This window comes from Copadichromis virginalis, linkage group LG16, assembly GCF_057382275.1.
Source record: "Copadichromis virginalis isolate Kocher_CV1m ecotype Utaka linkage group LG16, C_Virginalis_male_GT1.1, whole genome shotgun sequence".
NCBI lineage: Eukaryota > Metazoa > Chordata > Actinopteri > Cichliformes > Cichlidae > Copadichromis > Copadichromis virginalis.
The window spans coordinates 19,676,600-19,699,923 of record NC_140633.1 but is presented as its reverse complement, the minus strand read 5'-3'; the positions used below and the strand labels follow the sequence as shown (position 1 = coordinate 19,699,923).

General features: G+C 41.2%; 2 protein-coding genes across 9 annotated transcripts in view; one reads left to right on the top strand and one right to left on the bottom strand.

Annotated features, from left to right (window-relative positions):
• LOC146690611 (T-cell surface glycoprotein CD3 zeta chain-like) overlaps positions 1 to 1,316 on the top strand; it is a 9,623-nt gene extending 8,307 nt beyond the window's left edge. The window contains exon 7 of the mRNA XM_085433614.1: positions 16 to 1,316. Coding sequence (XP_085289740.1) covers positions 16 to 93 — 78 coding nt within the window. The 3' untranslated portion in view covers positions 94 to 1,316. The remainder of the gene's footprint in view (positions 1 to 15) is intronic.
• Positions 1,307 to 23,324, bottom strand: pou2f1b (POU class 2 homeobox 1b). 8 transcript variants are annotated; one of them, XM_085433608.1, is made up of 15 exons: positions 23,248 to 23,324; positions 15,173 to 15,238; positions 14,433 to 14,524; positions 13,639 to 13,734; positions 12,564 to 12,737; positions 11,817 to 11,934; positions 11,619 to 11,710; positions 11,256 to 11,429; positions 10,938 to 11,079; positions 10,658 to 10,803; positions 10,293 to 10,481; positions 9,648 to 9,762; positions 9,215 to 9,548; positions 9,028 to 9,116; positions 1,307 to 7,905 (listed from the first exon to the last, which is right to left on the bottom strand). In XM_085433608.1, the coding sequence occupies exons 1-15, from the start codon at positions 23,291 to 23,293 to the stop codon at positions 7,634 to 7,636; spliced, it is 2,145 nt and encodes a 714-aa protein (XP_085289734.1). In that variant the 5' UTR covers positions 23,294 to 23,324; the 3' UTR covers positions 1,307 to 7,633. The 8 variants fall into 8 exon arrangements, with proteins under 8 accessions (XP_085289734.1, XP_085289735.1, XP_085289731.1 ...); XM_085433609.1 differs by having other exon boundaries at positions 10,293 to 10,478; XM_085433605.1 differs by having other exon boundaries at positions 10,658 to 10,813; positions 10,939 to 11,079.

Below are 23,324 nucleotides of genomic sequence, written 5' to 3'. Positions count from 1 at the left end.
ACCTCTTTACTGCAGACGGCGAGGGACCCCCTTGAGTCTTTGATTCCCAGTACCTCATCTCCTCGTCCTGTTCCTCCTCTGTCTCCCCACTGACATCCTACAGTATCAGCAATAGTGTTACTAAACACAATTCGAGTCATTTATTAAACTAACAAGAAATAAAATAAAATTGTGGCTTCAGCTTCTCAGATATGAGGATTTGCTTCTAAATTAAATGTCTAGTCAGAGAAAATAGTTTGTAGTCACTTTGTATTTGTGTTATGTTGTGATAAGCTTTTCTCTCATGTTATACAATAAAAACTAACAAAGAACCCTACATTAAGGCTAAAAACAAACTCTTTATGAGTTCAGATATTTGATGTAACCATTTTTACATCTTTAAAGTTGTACTTGCACAGCAGCTGATAATGCTAAACAGTTATCAGCAACAGTAAATCCAGCAGACAGATAAAGGGAATATCATCAACAGTCTTCTTAAAATGCAACTTTCTGCTGGGCTCTGACCAGACTTTATATTGTTGTTGTCTAAGTGCCGCCCACCCCCATGTCAGTCCAACTGCAGTCTGAATCCAAATCAAACCTGAATTAGTTCAACTATTCCTGCAAAACAAGTTTGAGCCATGGAGGCTCCACCTTGCAACCCACAGCGCCAAAAGAATCTGCAACATACTGAAGCCAGAGATGACTGGACATCCCCTTACCACGACCTGCCAAAGCCGGTGGATTTATATCGCAGCAGATCAGTGCGAATTATATTACTTATAATACTTGGCTGCTTGAATTATGTTTTTAGAAAATGCTCATGTATTGGGATTCTCTCACAGATACATCTCAAGGGTTTACAGAGATGAAAAAGAAAATATCCAGTGAGGGGATAGGAAGCAAGCGGTAACTCAAATAAACACTTGTTACACAACTAAAGTATGCAGAAGAGCATCTCTGAACAAAGACTCTTGAAACAAATGGGCTACAGCAGCAGAAGACCACACCGTCTTCTGCTGCTCCTAAGACCAGGAAGTGGTCTTAGGAGTCTCAATTTCTGTTACAACTTCAGATGGTAGGTTAAATATGTTGCATGGGACGACTTCATAGCATATTTGCATCAACTTGGCATTCATCATTTAAACAGCAGAGACTGAGTATTGTTACCGACCATGTCCATCCCGTTATAACCAAAGTGTACCAACAAATCAATTTTTGAAATCTTTGTCCTAAATGTTGTATAGATGGAAGCAAAATCTGTCTGGCACTGATGTATAATGATTAAAATTTGCACATTTAATCCCAATAAAAGACAAAGCACATGTCAAAACACTTGGAAAATGGTTTAATGATGTTTACAACAAAAGAGAACTGTACATTTACAGTAAAAGATTATCTTTATATGTGTATAAAAACAAAAATACAGCAGACAAATGCATCAAAATCTACTATGTATCCTGATTCACATACTTAAAACTCCTACACAATCTTTCAGCTCTATGCCGCCATCTCTGGAGGCCTTTTTTTTTTGTCGTTTTTGTCGTATTTAGATCGGAGCAGTGTCCCTCAGTGTTGTATTCCACAATGGAAACCAAAACTCATTACATTCGAGTCCTGGAAGTCAATTAATATCAGACTGCAGAGTAAGAAAAGGGAAATAAAACAGGGACACATTCCTTTAGATGAGCCCAAGCTTCCAAAGTGAAATGTTTTACAGAATGCATTTCTTGAGATACACAGACACAATATGTACATGGTTGGCGATTTTTTTTTTTTTTTTTAAGTTATTTCTCTCTTGTTGAAAGCCATGGTCACTTGGGCTGTGAACTGATAATCTCACACACACACACACACACACACACACACACACACACACACACACACACACGTACATATATATATATATAACACACCCAAAAACATACAAAAATACTATATCTTTAACCTACCAAGAGTAAGACAGTTCTGCAATTAGTTCCATGCTGTGACAGAAAAGAGATTACAACAAACAAACGAGGAACAGACGCTTTTTCACGCAAGTTTTTTCTCAGAAATATACCAAAATATACATCTAAGCTTTGGAATTACTGAGGCTGGGACTTTAAAGCCAGTGCTGGGTTTGTCTCTTAATACACATGCTGCAGGGTGAAAGGGAGAGAGAGAAACCAACAGAGACACACACAGGACAGAGAGATATCTTTGGTATCTGCATTTGTCAAAAGTTAAATATTTGGATTTTTGCTTTGGGATAGCGCTTGTGAGGTCCTACAACCTCACTTGGAGTAAAGCATTAAACAAAGTGTCACTGAAGCCCTGCCGACCAGGAGGTCTGAGTCAGAGGGACACAGTCCATGCAAAGTGAAGGACCATGATGCATAGTGTCACAGCTGATCAGAGTCTGTAGTGAGGAGTCAAAGAAGAGAGCAGATGAAAGGGAGAGGAAGGAGGAGGAGGACAGGGAAGGGGACACAGCAGAGAGTTTTAGCGAATGCAGGATGTGTATTCCTGGAGACAACAACAGGGTCATGTCCTGGGACTACAGTGTACAGATGAGGAAGAGAGACGCACTGAGAGGCAGGAATAGCATTTTTTGCCGACCAACCAAACGACAACAGCGCTCAAGACAGACAATCATACAGAGTCCTGAGCAGATACAGTGTGCACAGGATCAACCCTCAGTGTGTATTAACAAACATCACCCAGCTACCACCGCATCGGTTCGTGTCTGCCGGCGAAGCCCGCCCGGCCCCTGCTACCCCTCCCTTCCGATCCCCGCCCACAGGCACTGAAACCACTGCAGAGGCGTCGAAGGGGGCGCCGGACGCACATTCGAATGCAATTTTAAAAAAACAAAACAACAACCTCTTTACAAACGAATCGAGGGGCGTGCAGCTGGGATTTGATGTTGAGCAGTGAGGCGGGGATGGGCGAGAGGCGGCGTCGATCACATACAATCAAGTTAGTAAGAATTCTTTGGTTATCGTTGGTACCACAGGGGAGCGAGAGCGGGCTGCGACGGCGAGCCATCACGTGGGAAGAAGTGCACATACCTGTACCAAGCCAAGAGTGAGAAAATAAATAAAGCAAGATTGTCAAACTTAAAAAAAAAAAAAGAAAAAAGGGTGGGGTGGGGGGTGTCCATAGAATTCATCAAAATTCACGTTTTCATGAATGAAATCCTTCAGTGCACAAGAAATTGTGGAAGAAGAGCAGCAGATGTTTGCCCCTTGTTACACAGATTCACCTTTTATGCCTTCTCTTGTTTACACCTCTTTGTGAGTACTGGTATGTAGTTCGTCTCCCTCTTGTGGCGGCTCCACAACCCTTCACTAAGTACAGGTATGAACACGCTTCTCCACTGACAAGTTGGTGTATTTTAGTCTTTTTTTTTATGATTTTTAAAAACATTTGTTTCATAAGTAGATTAAAGCAGGTTTCACTCAATCTTGAGTTAAAAATGAGGTATACAACAGCTCCTTTAGCCTTACTGGTGCGCCACGCAACCTTTGACATTTAGTAAAAGGAGAAAACAAACAAACAAAAAACCAAAACTCTCAGCAAACCAGTGTGGTGGGTCAACATACCGTCTGTTAGATGCACAGCTGATCCGCAAGAATCTCAGGATCACCTGAAACCGAAGCTTCACAAGCAAAGCCAGTGGCAAGCAGACAGTTCGTGAGAGTCCAAGCGGACCCCAAACAAACTGAAAGCTGGCTTGGCTCTCGGCAGTGGCTTGCTTAAAGCTTGAAGTTAATTTGTAAAGACCCTCAGTCAGGAAACTTCAAACAAAATCCCAAAACAAAACAAAGTCCTCTTGTCTCACCCTTTTTTTTTTTTTTTCAAAAATCAGTCTAAACACCTGCTGGAAGATGGGAAAGATGCACCAAAATGGTTTGCAGACTGTCCTCCCTGGCCTCTCTTTAAATGACACACTCACACAAACACACCTGCCTGCTGGAATTATTAGTAAAGCTTTTTCTCACAGGTATATCCTCCTACCTGTCTAAGTCGCACCTAAAAACCATAGGTAGCAACATAATCGTCCCACGCTCTAAAATGCCCAGAGTACACTGTACTGTTTCAGTGAAAACAATGCACCAGGTGAGCTGGGTGCCCATGCTCTCTCTCACTCTCACACACATACAGAACAACAATGCTACAATGCTCATGTCTTCTACGTAACAATAAGGCATAAATGATAATGTTAATCTTCTTTGTCAAACTAAGAAAGCCAGTGATCTTGCCCTCTCACACTATACAAAACAATTAAAGGCATAAAGTAATACATTAAAAAAACCAAATGATTGTTAAAGACAGCACAGCAAATCAAATCCACAACAACTCAACCAAATATATATATTTATACATCTATTAAAAGATTAAGATCAAATGCTTCAGAGTCTCCTATTAACCACAGGACCTGTCTGCCAGGAGCGCCTGAGCGAGCCCCTCCTGTCGAACAGACGTCGCTGGTTCAGCGAGGCGTCATCTCGAGCTCCATCTCAAATTTTTTGGTCTTGACAGTTTAATAAAAAAAAAAAAAATGAAAAGAAAACTTAGGGGAGATTTTTTTTTCTGGGGGGGGGGGGGGGGGAAGTATGATAAACACTACATTCAGTCTTGGTAACATACTGGTTCAAATATAAAATATGAATATCTTACAAGTGTTTATATATATATTTATATGTATAGAATTAAGAAAAGATCGTTTCTCTAATTCTTAAGTCTTTCCTCAGATAAATATTTCAGTAACATCCTATGGTGCCAGTGGCAACTGGTTCATGTTGCTTGCAAACCTCCAAAACTCCAAACAAGCACTGAAACACGACTGAGTTCTTCAGGGCTCTTGTGGCCTCAAAGTTAAGGAAAGAAAGAAAAACAAAACACACCCACCAAGCTGCAAAGAGAAAGGCTTTTACTTTGGCAAGAAGGATCTCAAAATAATATTTAAACCTGGAAATACCCCATAAATAGTAGTACTAGAAAATAGCAGTAGTAGGTTGTCCTTGCAATGGTTCCTATGTATGGTTCATCAGTATAAACGCTGAATGGCAAGCCAGTCAGTAATTATACATTCTACAATGCTGTATACAGAGAAATGTCTAAAAGGTGAACCTATGTTTGAAGCGCTGCTGAGGTATATTTAGTCAAAAATAATTCAACAGAAAAGAAGCACACGAGAGGGGAACGGGGACAAATTTCACTGCTTGCAGTCTGAGTGAGTTACTAATTGCTGTGTTTGTCATTTTGAAGCAGAACAATGCTACTTTTGTGTGGGGTTTAGCTGAACGTGCAGCACAGAACGGTACTTATCCCACCGCTGTGTTGGCTAAGATAAGTTCGGGGAGTTTTTAAACTAGTCCCCAGACAGATTTCGGGTGCAGCATATTCGTTTCCTAGCATGCTGGTTTGAAACGGCGGAGCTGAGAGGAGGTGAAGTATTTATGGATTTACATAAGTGATCCCTCCAGCAGGGATAGTGCGAACTACAATACCCTGATTCTCACAGGATGTAGTCTTAAAGCTATTAGAAAGCATGCAGGCGTCTTGACAGCTCAACTCTGACAGGAGTCTCAGCAGCAAGTTGTTAAAGCTAAAGTTTCTGTGATCCTTATCCAGCAGCACCAAATCACGAAAATCAGGTATCGACTGAGGAGGGAGAAAAATAAAGAAATAAATTGTGGAGATTTAAGAGAGTGAAAAGCAACTTGTGTGCTCAAGACAGGCACAGCAACTACTGAGGAAAACCACTTTGGTTCAAGCTGTTGTTTTATGGCTGAATATTAGCACAAAACCAAAATCAGATCTTTTCCATTATGCTTCAGAAAAGTCCAAAACTGCTACCACAACTGATTAGAAAGGAAAAGGCGCCACTAAACGGCTCGCATTAAACCAGATTAAGCATTGGGCCGAGGCCACGGTGATTTAATAAAAACTAAATTTAAAAAGTAAAATGATAATAATAGAAGTAAAAAGAAACTACTTCCTCATACTCCAACCCACCAATCCCTCTCTTTTTGGTCAGTTGTGCTGCCAATTAAAAATTTAAATATGAGACACTTGGTCAAATCAAACAAAATAACAAAAGAAAAGAAAAAAGAAAATGTAGTCTTTGGAAAATGATCATCAAAATATTGCATTTCTATATTCTGACTATGAAGAGATTTTTGTACTCATAAATATATTGACTAGACTAAGCTACACCGACTACACACAGCAATTATTTTAACAAATATTTTTGGTATATCTTAAAGTAGGTAAGCCAGTCGAACGACTGCAAACAAAATAAAGAGACAGAATTTCAATCCTCCCAAAACAGGCAGACTGCAGCTCATCAATCCAGTTATTTGGTACAGATACTGTGCACAAGTAGATACGACGGTACTTCTAATAAAAAAAAGAAAAAAGAAACCAAACACCCCCCCCCCCCAATACACTATCCCCATCTAGGCAAAGCCACCACACCACAGTTCAGGTTTGGTGAACATGACTAGTTCCCTCCACAAAAAAAAGACTGCAGAGCCTCGTAGATCGTGCGGCTGCTGAACTCTCAGCGTCTGCCTGAGCTGTCGACGACACGCAAACGTCCACATCCAAAACTTAATGTACAGTGTTCCAACGGATCACAAACCAAAACAAGTCACCCTTAATCAGACTCAGGTCTGCAGCTCACTTTAAAGCTCTCAATGTAATGTTTTCAGTCATTTTTCTATCAGTGTCGATAATCCACACCGAGACCGTCGTTTTACAGAGGCTCGGTGGCTACTGCACCACCACCCATGTAAAACTCAGTGTTTCCAGAAGAGAGACTCGGAGAGACACGCCACGTCCCTCCGACCCTTAAAGCAATGATAACCTTTATATCGGCCACTTATTACTTATTTTTAAAGCCTTATAACCACGATTAAAAAGTGATAGTTAAATCTTAACTTAACATTAGACTTACAAAGATCGGAAAATGTCGAAAAATATAGACAGTAAAAGATAAAAAGGGAAAAAAAGTCTCTAAAATATAATTTGATATGATTTACAACAAGGCCTGTCAAGAAACAAAAAACCAAACGAACAAAAAAAAAACCCCCCAAAAAACAAAAACGAGAGATAATTAAAAAGAGCGACACACAAACCCCCATTAGTGATTACCGTATGAACATTGTGAAATTAGTAGTAAATCAATTAAGTTTGAATGTTAGAAGAGAAAGTTTGTTTTTGGTTAGAAGAATTTCAGAGAAAATTCTGACCTGCAAAGAGGAGGATATATATATATATGTATATATGTATATGTATATACAGCTCGATGACGCCGACGATATTTTCTCCCTGGACACTTGTCAAGGTTCAGGAGAAGCGGCAGGCCGACAACAGTGTCCATCTGGTTACTGTTTGTGTGGAAAATTAAAAAACATCCAAGAATCATAAAGAAAAAAAATAATAAAAGAAACCAACAGTTAAACCCACCCTTATGTTAAGTCCTTTTCTTTTTGGCGGCAGCAAAAGGATTAATTTATGGTAGATACAATGGAGAGGATGCGGGGTGGTTAGTGAAGTGCAGAGCCTATATCAGAGTACCACCCTCGTCCTACACGTTGTGAAAGGAGTAGTGCTTGACGTAATTAATTGGGCGTTAATTCGAGATGCAGCCTGACTGGCTTCACTGAGCCTTGGGGGCAGTGGTAATGGTCGAGGCTTGCACAGGCACAGCAGCCGTGCTGACTTGATGATGACCGTCGGCAGTGACCTGAAGCCCTCCCATGCCGGGCGACACCAGGCTGACGGGGTTGCTGGTGAGCAGCGACAGGTTCTGGGGGTTCAGGAAGAGCGGCGTGGTCACCAGGTTGGGGGTGTTACCAGCAGAAGTGTTGGCGAACAGCAGGTTACTGCCGTCCAGAGAGGTGATGGGGATTGTGCCGCTCGATGCCAGTGCTATGGAGATGTGAAAGAAACGGTGTAAAGGTAAGAAAGGTGCACAGGTTCACCAAATGAGGAGAGCATTTCCATCATCATTTTTTTGAGACCGCACGATAAATTGTTTAATTCGCAGAAGTAATTTTCTCTAAGCAGGATAAAACCTTGTGGGTGTGGCTTAAATGAATCTGTTCTTATTATGCAAATGAGTCATGTCCTCATTAAGTGTTTGCTTTCATTACACTAATTATAGAAATAATGGGCAGTCTTATTGCCCTTATTTTTTCTAATCATCCTTTCAATCATTTATATACTCCAACTTATTTAGCTATTGTATTCATTGAGTCATTCCTTCTGCTAAATTTAGTCTAATTTGGTCGTTTGGCGTTAAGACGTTCCCCCAGGCCAAAAATATCTGTTAAAGAAAACAAAATAATATAAATTTTAAACTATTGCAATTTAAAAAGAAACAAAAGAGATAACCTTCTGACAGTTTGTGAACATTGCTTTGTCATAACTTCCTGTCACACCCTCAATGACCTCAAACTGATATTTAAATAAACAAATGACTTAACACAATAAAGTTATTTAAATTAAGCTGGCACCGCAATCATCCACAAACCCCAATCGCAAACATCTTGAAATCACAACAAAAACAAAAATATGACCACGATGACCCAGGGACTTCTAAGCAGCTAGCAACTGTTCTCAATTCCCAGATGTTTACTGACTATTGTTAAAAGATGAACAATAGTCAGAAAATGAAAAGTAGTAGTCCTGGGAGTGTGACTGAACCAGCCGTCAATACTCCTCACAGCGTTGAGGGAGTGGAAATCAGAGGAAAAGGAATATGTCGATCAGTGCTGTGAAATCTTGGCTGTACAGTGGCTGTCATTAATTTTTTTTTTTTTTTTTTTTTTTTTTTAAAGTGGGTTGATGAGATTTGTAAATCATTGTATTCCGTTTTAATTTACATTTTACAAAGCTCCCCAATATTTTTGGATCTGGGGTTGTACATTACAAAAATCAGTCCTTATCTGCAGGTCTTGGAACCTCATAATCACATAACTACTTGCAATTCTGATTAGAAACTATGTGCACAGACATAATTCAATGACTTGTCATGTAACAGGTGCTCACCTTGAATGGTAGCCAGAGTGCTGTTGCTCATGAGAGCAGGGCTCAGTGCACTGCCCAGGCCGCCAGGAGCCAGACTGAGGAGGGCACCCCTGGACACACAAAGAAGATCATGTAGTATAACAAAAACAACACCTCAACAACTGTCTGGCTTTCACAAAGATCTTATATGAACACAGCTCATGCTAACCCTTGAGTAAACTGCGAAGATGCCATCAGTGCTGGGTTGAGCCCTGCAGCAGCAGCCATAGCTGCAAAACTGGCGCTGGGTAGCGAGGCGGCCCCCTGCAACGCGGCAGAAAGCCCCGGAGCTGCCACCATCACCTGACCCGTCCCTAAACTGGTAGCGATGGATGAAGGCGCCTGGGTGACAATGGTTGGCGCCTGCGTGCCAGCTTTGCTCTCCGTGCTCGTGGACTGATTACTCGTCTGGGACGTGCTTAAAGACAGAGAGCTTGTTGCTGTGGTAACCACAGGCGCAGTTGAGATGACAGATGCAGTGTTTGTGGCTCCAACTGTCGTGCCTTGTTGAAGGCAGATAAAAAGAAATTAAAGTGAATTTTTAATCAACATTTACCATCGGGTATACACACACGCACAAAGTGAATAGTGCACGCACACACCTGTGAAAGACAAACTGGGGATGCTGGTGTTGGTGAGAGGCATCACTGGGTTTACAGTCAGAGTGGTGGGTGTGGTAATAGTTGGGCTGCTATCAAGGCTTGCTGTGCTGGCCACCTGGGCAAAAGAAGGAGAATTGGAGGATTTAAATACAAGTCGAAAGACAAATTGGTCGACATTCTGATATTCTAGCTGAGCCCACAGAACATATAAGGACCTGCCATGTAATCAGAGACAGTACATATAAAAAGATGAATGATCCCAAAATTAGATTTAACAAAAGGTGGATCAGAGAAACAGGACAATTCTAAAAATCACACTGCTTTTTCTAACTACAAATGGGTCTAAAATTTGCAATATGGACACTATTTTGTGTTATGCATGATGTAAATCTAGGGAATAAATAAGTTATAAGAATAAACTTATTAGACAAATATTTACTGAAGTTCTTTTCGTGTAGAGTTCTACAGAGGACAAGAGACAGGATGAAATCTTATGGTACTTCTACAATGACTTCACATTTCAGACCCAGATGCATCATCCATATTTTACGTTAAGTCTCCTAACGTGATCCACATATAGACACATAAACTTTAAACACAGTATTAAACAGTGCTGAGAATCCCTTTGGTGAGTGGCAGTCTTACCAAAGGGCTGCTGGGGGTGAAGATAGATTTGATAGGGGTGTTGCCTCCTCCACTGTTGCCACTACTGGGAGGATTAATCCTCTTCTCTTTCTGTCGTCGATTGCAGAACCAGACCCGAATCACCTCCTTCTCCATGTTGAGCTGGTCAGCGATCATGGTGATCTCTTCAGAGGTAGGTTTTTGGTTCTGCTTGAAGAGGGCAAAGAAGCCAGAGATTCCCTGTCAGCACTGAGGAAACTGCTGTACTGTGTTTTTTCTACCATTAACGGAGGACTAAAAGTGTATAATGTGATCATCTCAGATACTGAATAACCAAACTTTTCCTTATATAATCAATATGGAGTTCCGAAGTGTGTGTTTCTCACCTCCAGAAAGCTCTTTTCTAAGGCCACTCGAATGTTGGTCTCGATACTGGTTCTTTTCTTCCGTCTGCGGTTGATTCCCTCTATGCCCATGCCCTGGGAACCCAGGGCACTGGGGCTCGACAGGGACTGGTCAGATGTCAGGTTCTCTGCACAAACAGCATTGACACAAAGAAAAGGAAGGGAGGTAAAGACAAGGTATGCATACACAACCCACCCACAAGCACCAATGTGAGAAAGCAAGAGTGATCAGCTGCACAGTCAGGTGGGGTCAGAGACAAACCTGCATCATTGAGCCACTTCTCCAGCAATGGCTTGAGTTTGCACATGTTTTTAAAGCTCAGATTCAAGGCCTCAAAGCGAGAAATAGTAGTTTGGCTAAAGTCGTTTCCATACAGCTTCCCCATGGCCAGGCCAACATCCCCCTGTGAGAAGGAGAGATTTACCTGTGAGTTATTTATAGTGGTATATTACATGAACAAAGATCTGAATATGATCTGAATATGAAAACAGCCATGTGTTTGCAGTTTAAAGAAATGCCCACATCCGCAAGTCAAAATATAACTGAACTTATGGTGATTGACTGACTCTCAGCACACACCTGCGTAAAGCCCAGTTTGATACGTCTCTGTTTAAAAGTCTTGGCAAACTGCTCCAGCTCCTCAAGGTCACTAGGTTCCTCCAGAGTGGGAGTATCCAACCGTTTGGGTGGCGTCTGACTGTGAGGCAGGGACTGAATAGGTGTGGTTGCTGTTGTGCGGGTTGGGGTTGCAGGCTGGAAAGACGAGAAATACAGCAAATGTGACTGTTTTGTAGGTTTAAAAAGAGTTAAAGAATAAATTATTGAGAATAAATCATTAAAAAAAAAAAAAAAACTTGTCAAGCTGTCAAATGTAAGCACTACCAGAGTAACTGAAGACAATTTTAAAGCTAGTTTAAAAGATGTACTTGCATCATTACCAACCTGAGTTGCAAGGGTGATGCTTGGTTGAGTTGACAGGAGGTTAGGTTGGCTTTGAGGTAGTTGAGTTAGAAGACTCTGGGCTTGCAATATGCCTGAAGTGGGGATGATGGATGGAAAGGAAAGATTAAACAAAAGCTTCGATAGCCATACTTGAGTACATCTCTCCTTGTAATTCTGCAGCGCAACAGATCAACCTACCCTGCTGGGCCTGCGGAGCCTGTGAGATAATGAACTGAGGCTGCAGTGACGTGGCGATAGGGTGGCCAGGCTGAACCAGGACAAACTGGGGCAGACTTAGATTCTGCTGTTGTAAAGACTGCAAAAAATATGAAAACAACCATCTAACTGTTTATAAAGCTCACAATCCTAAAGACTTTGACACAACTTTGTTTCATGTAAAATTGTCCCACAATGTCTACATTTATTCTAATCATGTGTAATTTGGTACAACCTCTACTTTTCTATTGCTCTGACAGGGTAGCAAACAAATATGTATTAAGCTATGTGTAATGTGTCTCCACATATTTATAAGTGTAGAAGTTCCATTATTAAAGTGCAGTCCTCAACTACTTTGATGAATAAACGTTCTTGCCAAAGCCATTACCACAGATGTTGAGGACTATTTTGTTTGTAACAGTTCATTTTGTCTAAGAGAGAAAGCTCGAGTCATTTAGGTCATTTGCATGTTTTCCTCATTCTTTAGCTGCCTTGTTTGCTCCCAGAAAGGCAGTTTCAAATAATCCAATATGGCCTTCATACCGTTTGAAAAAACAATATTGATATTTAATTTCACCACAGACTTTTCATGTCTATTGTTTGTATGTGGAAAGATGTTCAGCTTTACTTTTTTGTGTGTTGTGTAGGGCTACAAGCTTGCAAACACTTTACGGTACAACATTTTTCAGAGCTTGCAGGAACTCTGGCGCATAGGGGATTGAGCCTTACAGGGGCAATCTGGATGGGCTGTGACAGGGGCAGCTGGGTAATTGGTGTGGCTGCAGAGGCTGAGATGTTGTCCCCGGTGGTGCTGTTCTGCTGGTTGGCAGAATGCTGCACGGCAGCAGCCAGGAGCTGCACTTGGGCCTGCTGGAGAAACAGCTGCTGCTGCATTGGGCTCAACTGAGGCAGACAGGAGGAAAACAGAGACACGTAAGTGTTAATACAAGTAACTTATGATCATCAGATAAGTTAGTAAGTATGTCAGTGTTGTCACTATACTTTACTTCGATAGCCTTCCAAAGCTAGTACAATACTGCAGTGAAATATTAGAGAAATCCAATTCATGTGTGCATAATATTACTCACTAGAGTCTTGATATATTGGTTTTTCATCATTATGTATGATAAGAGAGGCACTTTAATTACCCGTGCCTTGGTCTGGCTTTATGAACAGCAGCAGGTTGATCGGATTGTTTGATGCATTTGCCAACAATTGTTTTATTGTTTCGGTGGCTGCTCCAGTTCACTGAACTAGACCACAGCTCTGTCTATTCTAATTATACCGACTTGTGTTCATACACCTTTACAAATGATACTGAAACAGTTTTTTTAATTATTATTTTAAATTTACCATGTCAAACTAGTGACTGTTTATGAAAACTAATGAACAGTATTGCACTTAGCTTTTAACAGAGGTATCAAAGTTATACTGAATAATGTGGCAACACACATATGGTCCTCCACAGGCAGATGGAGACTCATGCAGCTGAGCCAGGCACAAGTGCAAATGAGCATGTTGATGTCATGTTCAAACTCAAATCCACATGCTGAGTAAACATTCAATCCTACATCGCACTGCAGCTGCATTCAACCATCCCTGGGCCATGGCTGGATATGAAATGTGTCATGTGGCTGGTTTAATGGCGAGTGCAGAGACACAAAGACTATGTCTAACCACAGGGATGAACAGGCAGACAGGCAGAGAAGACGCCAGCTTCAGCCAAGTTATCGTTTCGTCACCCAGCTGTGATTGACCGTGTGGGGGTGTCACCCCAAGATACACAACCAGGGTTTTAACTTACTCCAGCAATCTGTCCCCCGGCCAACATTAGCTGGGTTTGAGGCAATACGCTCTGCTGGACGGAGGTCGGAAGAGCACCCGAGTCTTCCGACTTTGACTAGTGGGGGTGAAGCAGAGGGGGGGGGAGGCTTAGACGAGATCTTCTGAGTTTTAACTTCATGTCATTGTAGCCAACATGAAATTAATTAAAAGCAATTTCAATGAATATTCAATTCAAACATTAAGCACCGCTAAATTAAAAGAAAAAAAAAAAAAAGCATACTAGTGAAAACAATGAAACGTTCTATTTCCATGCTACCTGAGTGGCTTTCTTTAAATGAGTCTTTGGTCTTTGAACGCAGAGAGGAATTTGAATTAGAAAGGCAGCGATAAAGTGGGTATTTAAAATGTGCTGCAGCCTTCAGAGACAAGAAAAGTGAAGTGAAGGGAGGGGAGAGTTGAGATGCTAATTAAAATAACTGTTATGCAGTGCATGTAAATTCTGCATAGATTTGCATATTCTCGGCCATCTGTTTCCGAGCAACCACAGAGCAGCTAATTAGCATACAGGGTTGATTAATCTGCCTTGTTGCCAGGCGACACTGGGAGAGCCTGGCTCATTTAAATGAACTCTTTCTGCTTGTGCATGTTTGAGTGAAGATGAGCATACCTCTGTTCAAACTTCACACCTCATTTTCGAGGCTACAACAAATGTGTGACATTACACCAAAACCAAACGTGCTCCCACCACAAAAACAGGAAAACAAAAAGTTACTTAAAAAGGTCAAGTATGCAATGTTGTACACAGTGTGGTACCTGTTGGAGGAGGGCTTGTGCATGTGCATTAGTGATTGCACTTGTGGTGGGCACCGTCTGCCTCTGAAAATCCAACCCATTGGTTTGGATACCTGAGAAAAGAAAATTTGAATTTATGCCATGTGCTGTTTGACACAACGTATGCCGTAAAAAAAAAAAAAAAAAAAAAAAAAAAAAAAAAAAAAAAAAAAAACACAACAACACAAAAACAAAACACAACAACAACAAAAAATAACAAATTAAAAAAGAAAAAAGAAGAAATCACTGACAAGAGAAGAAGAATCCATTTTCAAATACGAGGAAAAACTCTAAAAACATATTTTTATAAAGTGGCAGCATCTGTACTAGCTAACAAAATTATATATTTTAAGAGCATAAACAAACAATACTGTCAACAACATCAATTAATGTGTCATTACCCAGCAGGAGTACAAAGCTGTGCAATGAATCTGGATCTTCACTCTAAGCGTGTAATATTCAGACATAATGCACTGTGAGGTAAATGCCTCATATGACAAAGAGAGCTGCTAGCAAGCATTTTTGGAAAGCTGCCATCAATGTTTTCAAAATGAGATCATACAAAGAGAAACAGCAGGGGGGGGGTTTCTGTGACTTGAGCTGCTAAAATGTCCAAATAATTGCTGGCTATGACTCTGAAACCTGTTGAATGAGGTGGTAAAACTAAACACATTCTGATTTAAAAATGAAGATAACGGGAGAAAAAGCTGGAGATCACTCACCGGTGTTCCCGTCACCACTCTCCATTGCACATTTAGTAGTTTCTGACTGATTATTCACTTTAGCATCTGAAAGAGCCAGACAGAGACATGCTCACAGGCACTGCCGCCAAACAGAAGAACCTATTCTCTGATTTCAGGCGTACTTTCACTTTTGTCATCTGAGTACAACCATCACTGCACGTCAGGATATTCTTAATGAACAATAGCATTTCAGTCGCATTCATCATTTAAAGCAGCAAGCACTGAACAATACTAATCTCCAAAAAACTAACAGAAAAAAAACAACAAAAAAAACAAAATCCCAGCAGCAGACTCATGAGGTCTTAATGCAACATAATCGCACAATGACATCGACCACCAGTGCAGTCCAGGTGAGCTCTGTTACAACCTCATCAAAAAACTCACCCGCTCTTGCTCCACCTGCGTTTTCCAGCATGGCTGCTGAACCTATCAAGTAAAACTGCCTGGGCTGGGCAAGCCCACCGACAGGGTGTCCGGCGCTCTCCCACCTCCTCTCTTCACTCTCCACTGGTCAGCAGTGAGCAGAGTTCAATACAACCAGAGTTACACACAGACACAGTGGCAGTGTCCACCGCACGGTTCACTGAGCAACACTGGGATACGCACACTGAGAGAGCCAACGGGGTTTAGGCAAACAGCTCTCCGTGCCTTTCCCTGCTCGCGCTTTTCTTTTCATATGGCTCTGCCCCTTTTTCTCTTTTACTGTGCCTACTGTGCACTCTCTCTCTACCGCTCCCCCTCTCCCGTGTGCCAAGATTGTCTGTACTTCTGAAAAAGTTCGCCCTCTCCCTCTCTTGCTGGAATGAAACAAACGACAAGTGCAGCTGGCGGCCTCCTCCAACTCTGCTGCCGCCCCCCCACCCTTCCTCCTCCAACTCTATAATGAAGCATAATCAGTATTCAGCTGATTAAAGCCGTATGCAAATCTGCCCCTGCCTCGTTAGCAATGCAAGGCTTTGAAGTCCTGCGAGCAACGCATTTCACACCGGGCTCTGAAAGCTTTCTGCATAATTTAAACCCCTATAAATATTTATCAGCTCATTAGCATATTAATTGGATGGCTTTTGGAGGACGATAAAAAACAGGGGAATAAGGACGATAGAGAGGAGAAGGAGAAAAAAAGTGCTCAAACTAGCACTTGGCGCAGCAGAGAGAGGGGAGGCAGCAGCACAACACCAATTACTGTGCGAGTGCGGGCCTAAAAAGTAATTAGCTAAGAGCAGGTAAAGGGCTGAAGATATCCCAGAATGCACCATGAGGTGGTCTGGGTATGTTAGCAAGGTGGACTGCATTAATAGAACGTCTACGACTGCTCGCTCAGAACATCTCCAGGAGTCATGGAGACTTGGCCCAATTTCTAAGGGGGGGGGAGGGGGGGGGGGCAAGAGGGGGGCGCTTGCTCAATCGGAAATAAATAACTTCACATTAATCCACCACAAGCCTGTCATTACTGCTAGACCCCCTGTGGCTAAGGCATTCCACAGCGAGCGGCTACAGAAAGTGGGTGGCGGGCTGTTGCTGTGTACGTTTATGTTGTGCTTGGGGATTAGCATATTTAAATTAGCTTTACATTCCAATAGTATTTCCTTTGAAGCCCTTTTAAATTCATTTCCAACAAGCGCCGAGTGCTAATACAGCAGGGAAGCGGCTCGGTTACGGTGCTGCACTGGTGTCCAGTGAGTCATAGCGACTGGACTGGAATGCATGGTTGTATTGTGGTCTAGAAGGGAAGGGGCTTACCAACTAAATCTACAACAACTGCTCCTGGCTAAAGCTCTAATCAACTTCTTCACTTATCCTCCTGCCTGACGAAAGGCATTTACATACTAGCTGACCAAGGGAAACAATGCCAAGAAGGCCCCAGTGGCTTTAACAAAGTACATACTGGAAAACAAACACACCTTTGTCAGCACAAGCAAGCCTTCACTCACCAAGGTATAATGGCAGCCATCTCTAAACTGCAGATAGCCAGAGACCCTTGAGATTTTTTTGTCTGACATACCCCAAATAGCTGCAAACACAACCATTGCGAAGTATAATGTATATTTTAACTGAGTGGCAAATGGATGTTGTTCATTAGAGTCACCACTAAGATTTAGTTTCATTATCATTTAATCTGCCAATTATTTTTATTCCCAAAGCTCAAGATGATATCTTCAAAACATCTGATTTTGACCAATGATTGAACACCCAAAAGTAAGAGGTTTACTGTAACTGAAATCCAAACAAATGAGAATCTTCAACCGATGAATATTCAGCAGCTTTTGTTACAAATTCCCACCACAACCAAAAATGTTACCATTTTATATACTTTCACACACACGCACTGGAGCCCTGAACTCTTCTAGATGTTAGTTTGCAAATGCCAGACACAGATTAGACATCGAGGTGAGAAAAGTCCAGGTAACAGTCACAGCTTGCGAGCAGTCATAGTGCGTCTACTGCGCCTTGCCTAAACCACACGGACAACCCGAACACTAAAAGAGATAACCCAGCTCTCTTTTTGTGCATCTCAGGACTTTTAAAGAAATTCAGAGAACACCGCTTACTGCTGCTAATCTGCTTGTGCCATCTTGTAGCTGGTAGCAAATAGGTTATCTAAATAAGAGCGTACCCTTTATTTAAGAAAAGAAATAAATGCTCAGCAAACTTACCAGACTCTACTCCTCTTTCTGACTGTCCTCAACTCTCTGTCCAGCTCTAACCTCTCTGTTGCCTCTGACTGATGACACTATTATGAAACATTTCTATAAGCACTTCATTCCTTTCTAATTAAGACTTGATTTGATATTTCTGAGGGTCTTTCTACATTCTTGGCCTTTTTGTGCTTTAAAAAAATGATCAGATCTCTCTTTTGTGTGTCATTGCCCGTCTGCCAAATAAACACATGCATAGGCATCTTAACTATATTTTATAGAGCATGTTACCGTTTTATGAAATCTGGTGTTTTTTTTATTTAACTTTATCTTAATATACACAATGACAGATGTCATTGTGACTTGTAACAAACCAAACTGCTTGAAACTTTGTCAAGAATTTTTTAAGTTGTGATAACTTTATGAATAGACTTCCCAACATATAAGCATTAGGAGACATAGCTGTTATGTTCCATTATGGGCAGAATTTCTAGTGGTACAATTAAGAAGGCAAGTAAGAGCTGTGTAGTATATCCTTTGGTGTAATTGTAATTCTATAATTTGTGTGAGTGCTTTCAAGGCACATTTTTATAATAATTACAAACACAAACATATTTGTTTAGTTAACAACTCTAGGGACAACTGTTTTTAAAAAGGGTCAAGCTCCAGAAACACTGCTTGACCTTATATTCTTCGCTATGCACCCTGGAATGGGGGGAATTTTTGTCAGAAACCTCTGCTCTGTTTTGACAACCCCAGGAACTGGGGTTTGGACCCCTCAGTCCCCCACTATTGTTATTATGCTCACAAAGCCTCAGACCACACCAATAGCCTTCATTTATATGCTTCTAGAAAGTATACCTACACTTCTGTGTACTGATGTCCAGTGTTGAGCCTCCATACAATAGATTTTAGCCTGACTCAAGCCTATTGTTTACTAAGGCAGTTATGGGAAATGTCACACTAGCCTGCAAAGTCTCAAAGAGGCCATCTCAACAAAGTGCACAGGAGAGGTTAAGAAATAAGTCTTCTGTTCTTGACTTAATGCAACCAAATGAGAAAACAAAGGAGAAGTAGACACAGTTATCAGCAGTGCACTCCAACACATGTACAGCTACTTGGTTGAATGGGTTTGCAAAACCTTGCTGTGGAACAATGCTTTATACAAATACCCTGCAAAGAGAATTCTAAATAGCTATCTCATTAGTGCAGTAATATGGGATGGCTGGCTGAATACTGCAGAGCCGTTAATGTGAGCGGAGAGATTCAACTTGAGACAGAATGAAACTTAATTAGCACATCCACATTCTGTCCTGCTACCTATATCCTTCATCTTAAATATAAAATACATCCAGACCACTTTTCCACATCTGGATCAGTCTTAAATACTTAGACTGGTTTGGAACAGTCTGGTGTACGGTTACGACAGATAATCATTCAGTTTGAGGCAATTAAAACTAGGCAAAAAGCTTTGTGGTTTAATGCAGCATCAAAATGAATACCCAAACAATTCAAAATCGCTTTTAATACCAGTCAGTGTATTAAACCCAAACAGTCTGACAACAGAGGGTCGAAGCAGCAACAGTGGACTGAGCTCACAAATGAGCCAAACACTGGAAGCAGTGTAATTTGATGAACAGTAATGGGGCTAACATCACTGCAAGCTACTGTGGTATCTCTCTAGGGTGGTCATTAGCCAACTGTCTATAGGCTAGGTGGGAAATTCAATCTAACCAAATTAAAGTGAAGTTTCTCAGGGACAACAACTCAGCTACTTCAAATAGGCACGTACAGAGGTTAGCCACATGAACCAGTACTACAGTCTGAATTCAGACACACATTCACTACTTAAGAAAACAGCACATGCATGAACATTTGATTATTAATGTGTTGTAGGGCTGCACGATTAATCGTTAGAAAATCGCGATCTCGATTCATACTTATGTGCGATCTGACGACGACCACGATTGTACCGCATTTTGATCCGGGACGTAATCTGCATGAAAACAAGCGCTCACTCTTCCTGTTCAACAAATGACAAGGGCGGAGCCTTATACCACGTGATACAGAAGCTGTGCCGTGTGATGCTAAAATTAGCAGGGATTAAACAACGGAGAACACGTCAGGGATGACGAGAAAGTGACAGGAGAAAATCCGTCCCGGTCAACCACCCAAACATCAATAACGGGAACCTTATACAGCGCTTCCCTATACACGTCGAACTCCCGCAGGCACAAAGAAATTACGGAGGCTATTACTTATGACCTGACCAAAGATATGGCTCCCATCAACACTGTGCAAAACGAGGGATTTAGGAAAATGATCAACACCCTAGACAAACGCTACACAGTGCCGTCCCGCAACTATTTTTCTATTGTTTCACTACCTGCTCTATACACGCAGTGTCGAGCAACGGTGGAGATGGAATTTCAAGCAGTACAACATTTTGCAGCAACAACAAAACGTGAGACATTTGTTGTTTTTATGTTTATTTATTGTTTTTATGTTCAGTCTCAACTGTTACGAAGTTGATGTGCAGTTAATAAGTGCAATAAATATTTATACTGGAAAAGAGAATCGTGATCTCAATTCTAAGCCAAAAAATCGTGATTCTCATTTTATGCAAAATCGTGCAGCCCTAATGTGTTGTGTGTTTTACTTTTGTCTAATAGGAAAACAGTGCAGCCTTTTTCCTTTGGAAAAAAAAAAAGTATCCAGCTTCCTGACTGTTGATACAAGCCAACATTTTAATCTCATCTATTTAAAGGACGGGCATTATTGCAATGATATTTCAGTCTGGATATTTTCAGACAAAAGGCCTCTGTTTTCTTAACGTGCTTTGCATTATATCGTGTTTGCAGCATTAAAAAAACGTTTTAATGAAATACAAATGTTTACTAATACTAGTGATCTTAATTATGTTAAGCACATGACAGTCATCATCAGGAACAATGTGACTACTTCCAATCTTTAGTATATAGAGTCTGATTTAATCTTCCAAATTAGTGTGTCATTTGTCTTAAAAAGCCTCCGTTTTTACAGATAAAGACCAGCTGGAAACATCTGCTTTACCTTGCTGCACTGTTTAATAAGGAATTGCTCTCTTTACCAGAGATCACCAAAAACAAAACAAGTAGTTACAACCCGAGGGCACAAAAGAGCTCTTTTTTTGGTTATAATTTTCCTCCATTTAAGAAAAAAAAAAAGAAAGAAGTCGTCTGACTGGAGCTTTCATGGAGGCCTTCTCAGTACTTTGAGATGGCATGTCCTGAATTTATTACGGCGAATGATGCATTATTCATAACAACTGTGTTTACATCAATGAATATTCATGATGGAACTACAAGGCTGGAATGAGGGTGGAACTGTAAAACTGGTTAAATGAGAAAAGTAGACTGAGTGTGAGGAAGACAGAATTACTTCTCGTATGTTCTTAAGTGCCCAAATTTAATATGCAAGATTTTTTTTTTTTAAATTCCAGACAGTCAAAATGCTAACAGACACATTAGAATGTAACACTTCGAGCATTATTTTGAATATTAAACCATTTATGGCCTTTCTTCTCAAACAATCTATATCTTTTAGATTCATAACTGTCTTGCAATATAGAAGGAAACTGCCTGTAATGCCTGTCTGCGCATAAAGTTGCTAACAATGTGGGCAAAGTTTGAAATGAGTGTATCTACATCAGAAAGAATTCAATCTTATTCAAGAATCCTTAACAAAAAAACCAAACCTAAACCTTGTTTTAACTTGCTAAGGGACAATACGTTCCTCTGTAATTATAAGATAATGAGCCAGTTAAACCACTTAGAAAAAAAAAAAAAAAAAAAGACAAGAACCCCCCCCACACACACACACACACACCTGATGTGTCACACAAAAGCTTTTCTGGCGCATTTTCTCAAATATAAAAAGTTGAACAGCAAAGATAATTACCTGCTCTTTACTGTTACTACAGACCTCAGACACGCTTCTATAAAACAAACTAAACAGCAAGCTCAGCTACATGGACTAAAGGAGAAGAAAAAGTGCCATCAAGCTGTGTCTTGCCCGGCCATGAAAGCAGCAGAGTGAATAATAAGAATGCCCTGCCTGTTATTACTGTGGCCTTCCGGAAGTGGGCCTCACCACCCCTCCCTGTGCCTGGGGGTGGCGGGTGGGGGATACACAGGTATAATCTTTGAATTCAGCCCAAGAACTCCAGCAACAAACACGCATGACGCGTACAAACCCGGTTCTCAAAACCGTTACGTCAGGCGCAATTAAAAGCTGCACAAATAAATTACACACATTGTAATGAGATGGATTAGTTCGCCTGGCAGACCAGGACCAAGCCGATGCCAGACTACTCCCACCTCAAGTTTAAAATAATAATATTTTTAAAAAAGTGCTCCACCCAAATTTCTAACTGTTTAACTTCCGAAATAAAGATGTCAAACACATTCATCTCAACATCTTACTATATATGTATCTGTACTAAACTTTAAAAAAAATTTGAAATAAAATCGCCGTGTACGTAAAGTTAGCCGATAAAGGGCTGACAAGTTGTAGCCAGTTAGCCGCTTGGAGGACAGCCGTATTCAAATGAAACACGGGAGGCCACATTTGAAAAGTCATCCGGCGTCGTGACACGTTATTGTGTTGACATGCATTTATTGTGTGCTCCTCGTCGACTGCTGTAACGCGCTGAACTCCGCACACTCTGGCTCAGGCAGGCAGGCCCCGCATGAATAACACAACAGGCTGTGCCGTGGCTCCGCTGCGCCGAGCACACAAAAGGCTGGGGCAAAACGCTCCGCTATAAAAATCACGTCGAGCACAAGCACTCCGAGCTGACTCCGTGTGTCTTTAACAAAGGGAAGGTCTGCTACAGTTGGATTAAATAACACCCTCCTCCCTTATAAACGACCCTTTGAAAACATACGAGCGCAGCCGCTGCCCGACTCGGCTAAAATGAATATGCAAACCCGTTTCAAAAGCTTCGGTGTGTGCATCAACACAAAGCCAAGCGCTAGCACGGCAGCTAACGCTAGCCACCTAGCATAATCATTTCAATCAAACCGCGTTCGTGAAAGGTCTAAATATGTCATACATGAACCAGAGCCACGATGGCGATTACTAATAAAATATGCTAAATTGTATTTGTCGACAGAGGTATGAATATGTAGCGGCGTACAGCCGTCTAATCACACAAAGGGGGGGAGGCATGTTTCCATGTAATTTGCCGTCGCACTGCAAAGGCTCGTTTCCTCCTCTGTCAAATTACAGTTGGCTAGCTGTGTGTAAACTAAAACAGCGCCTAATATCGCCCATATCTGCTAATCAATCTGCATTTCATCAGTATGCCGTTAACATAAATTGTGAGTAACACAGTTTGAATATGAGTATGAATATGTAAAATGCTGTAATCATTACCTGCTCCTGAACTCTCATCTTGACTCGCTGCTCCTCCGTCCGCCATTTTGAATATTTAACCCGAAATCCCAGCCCTG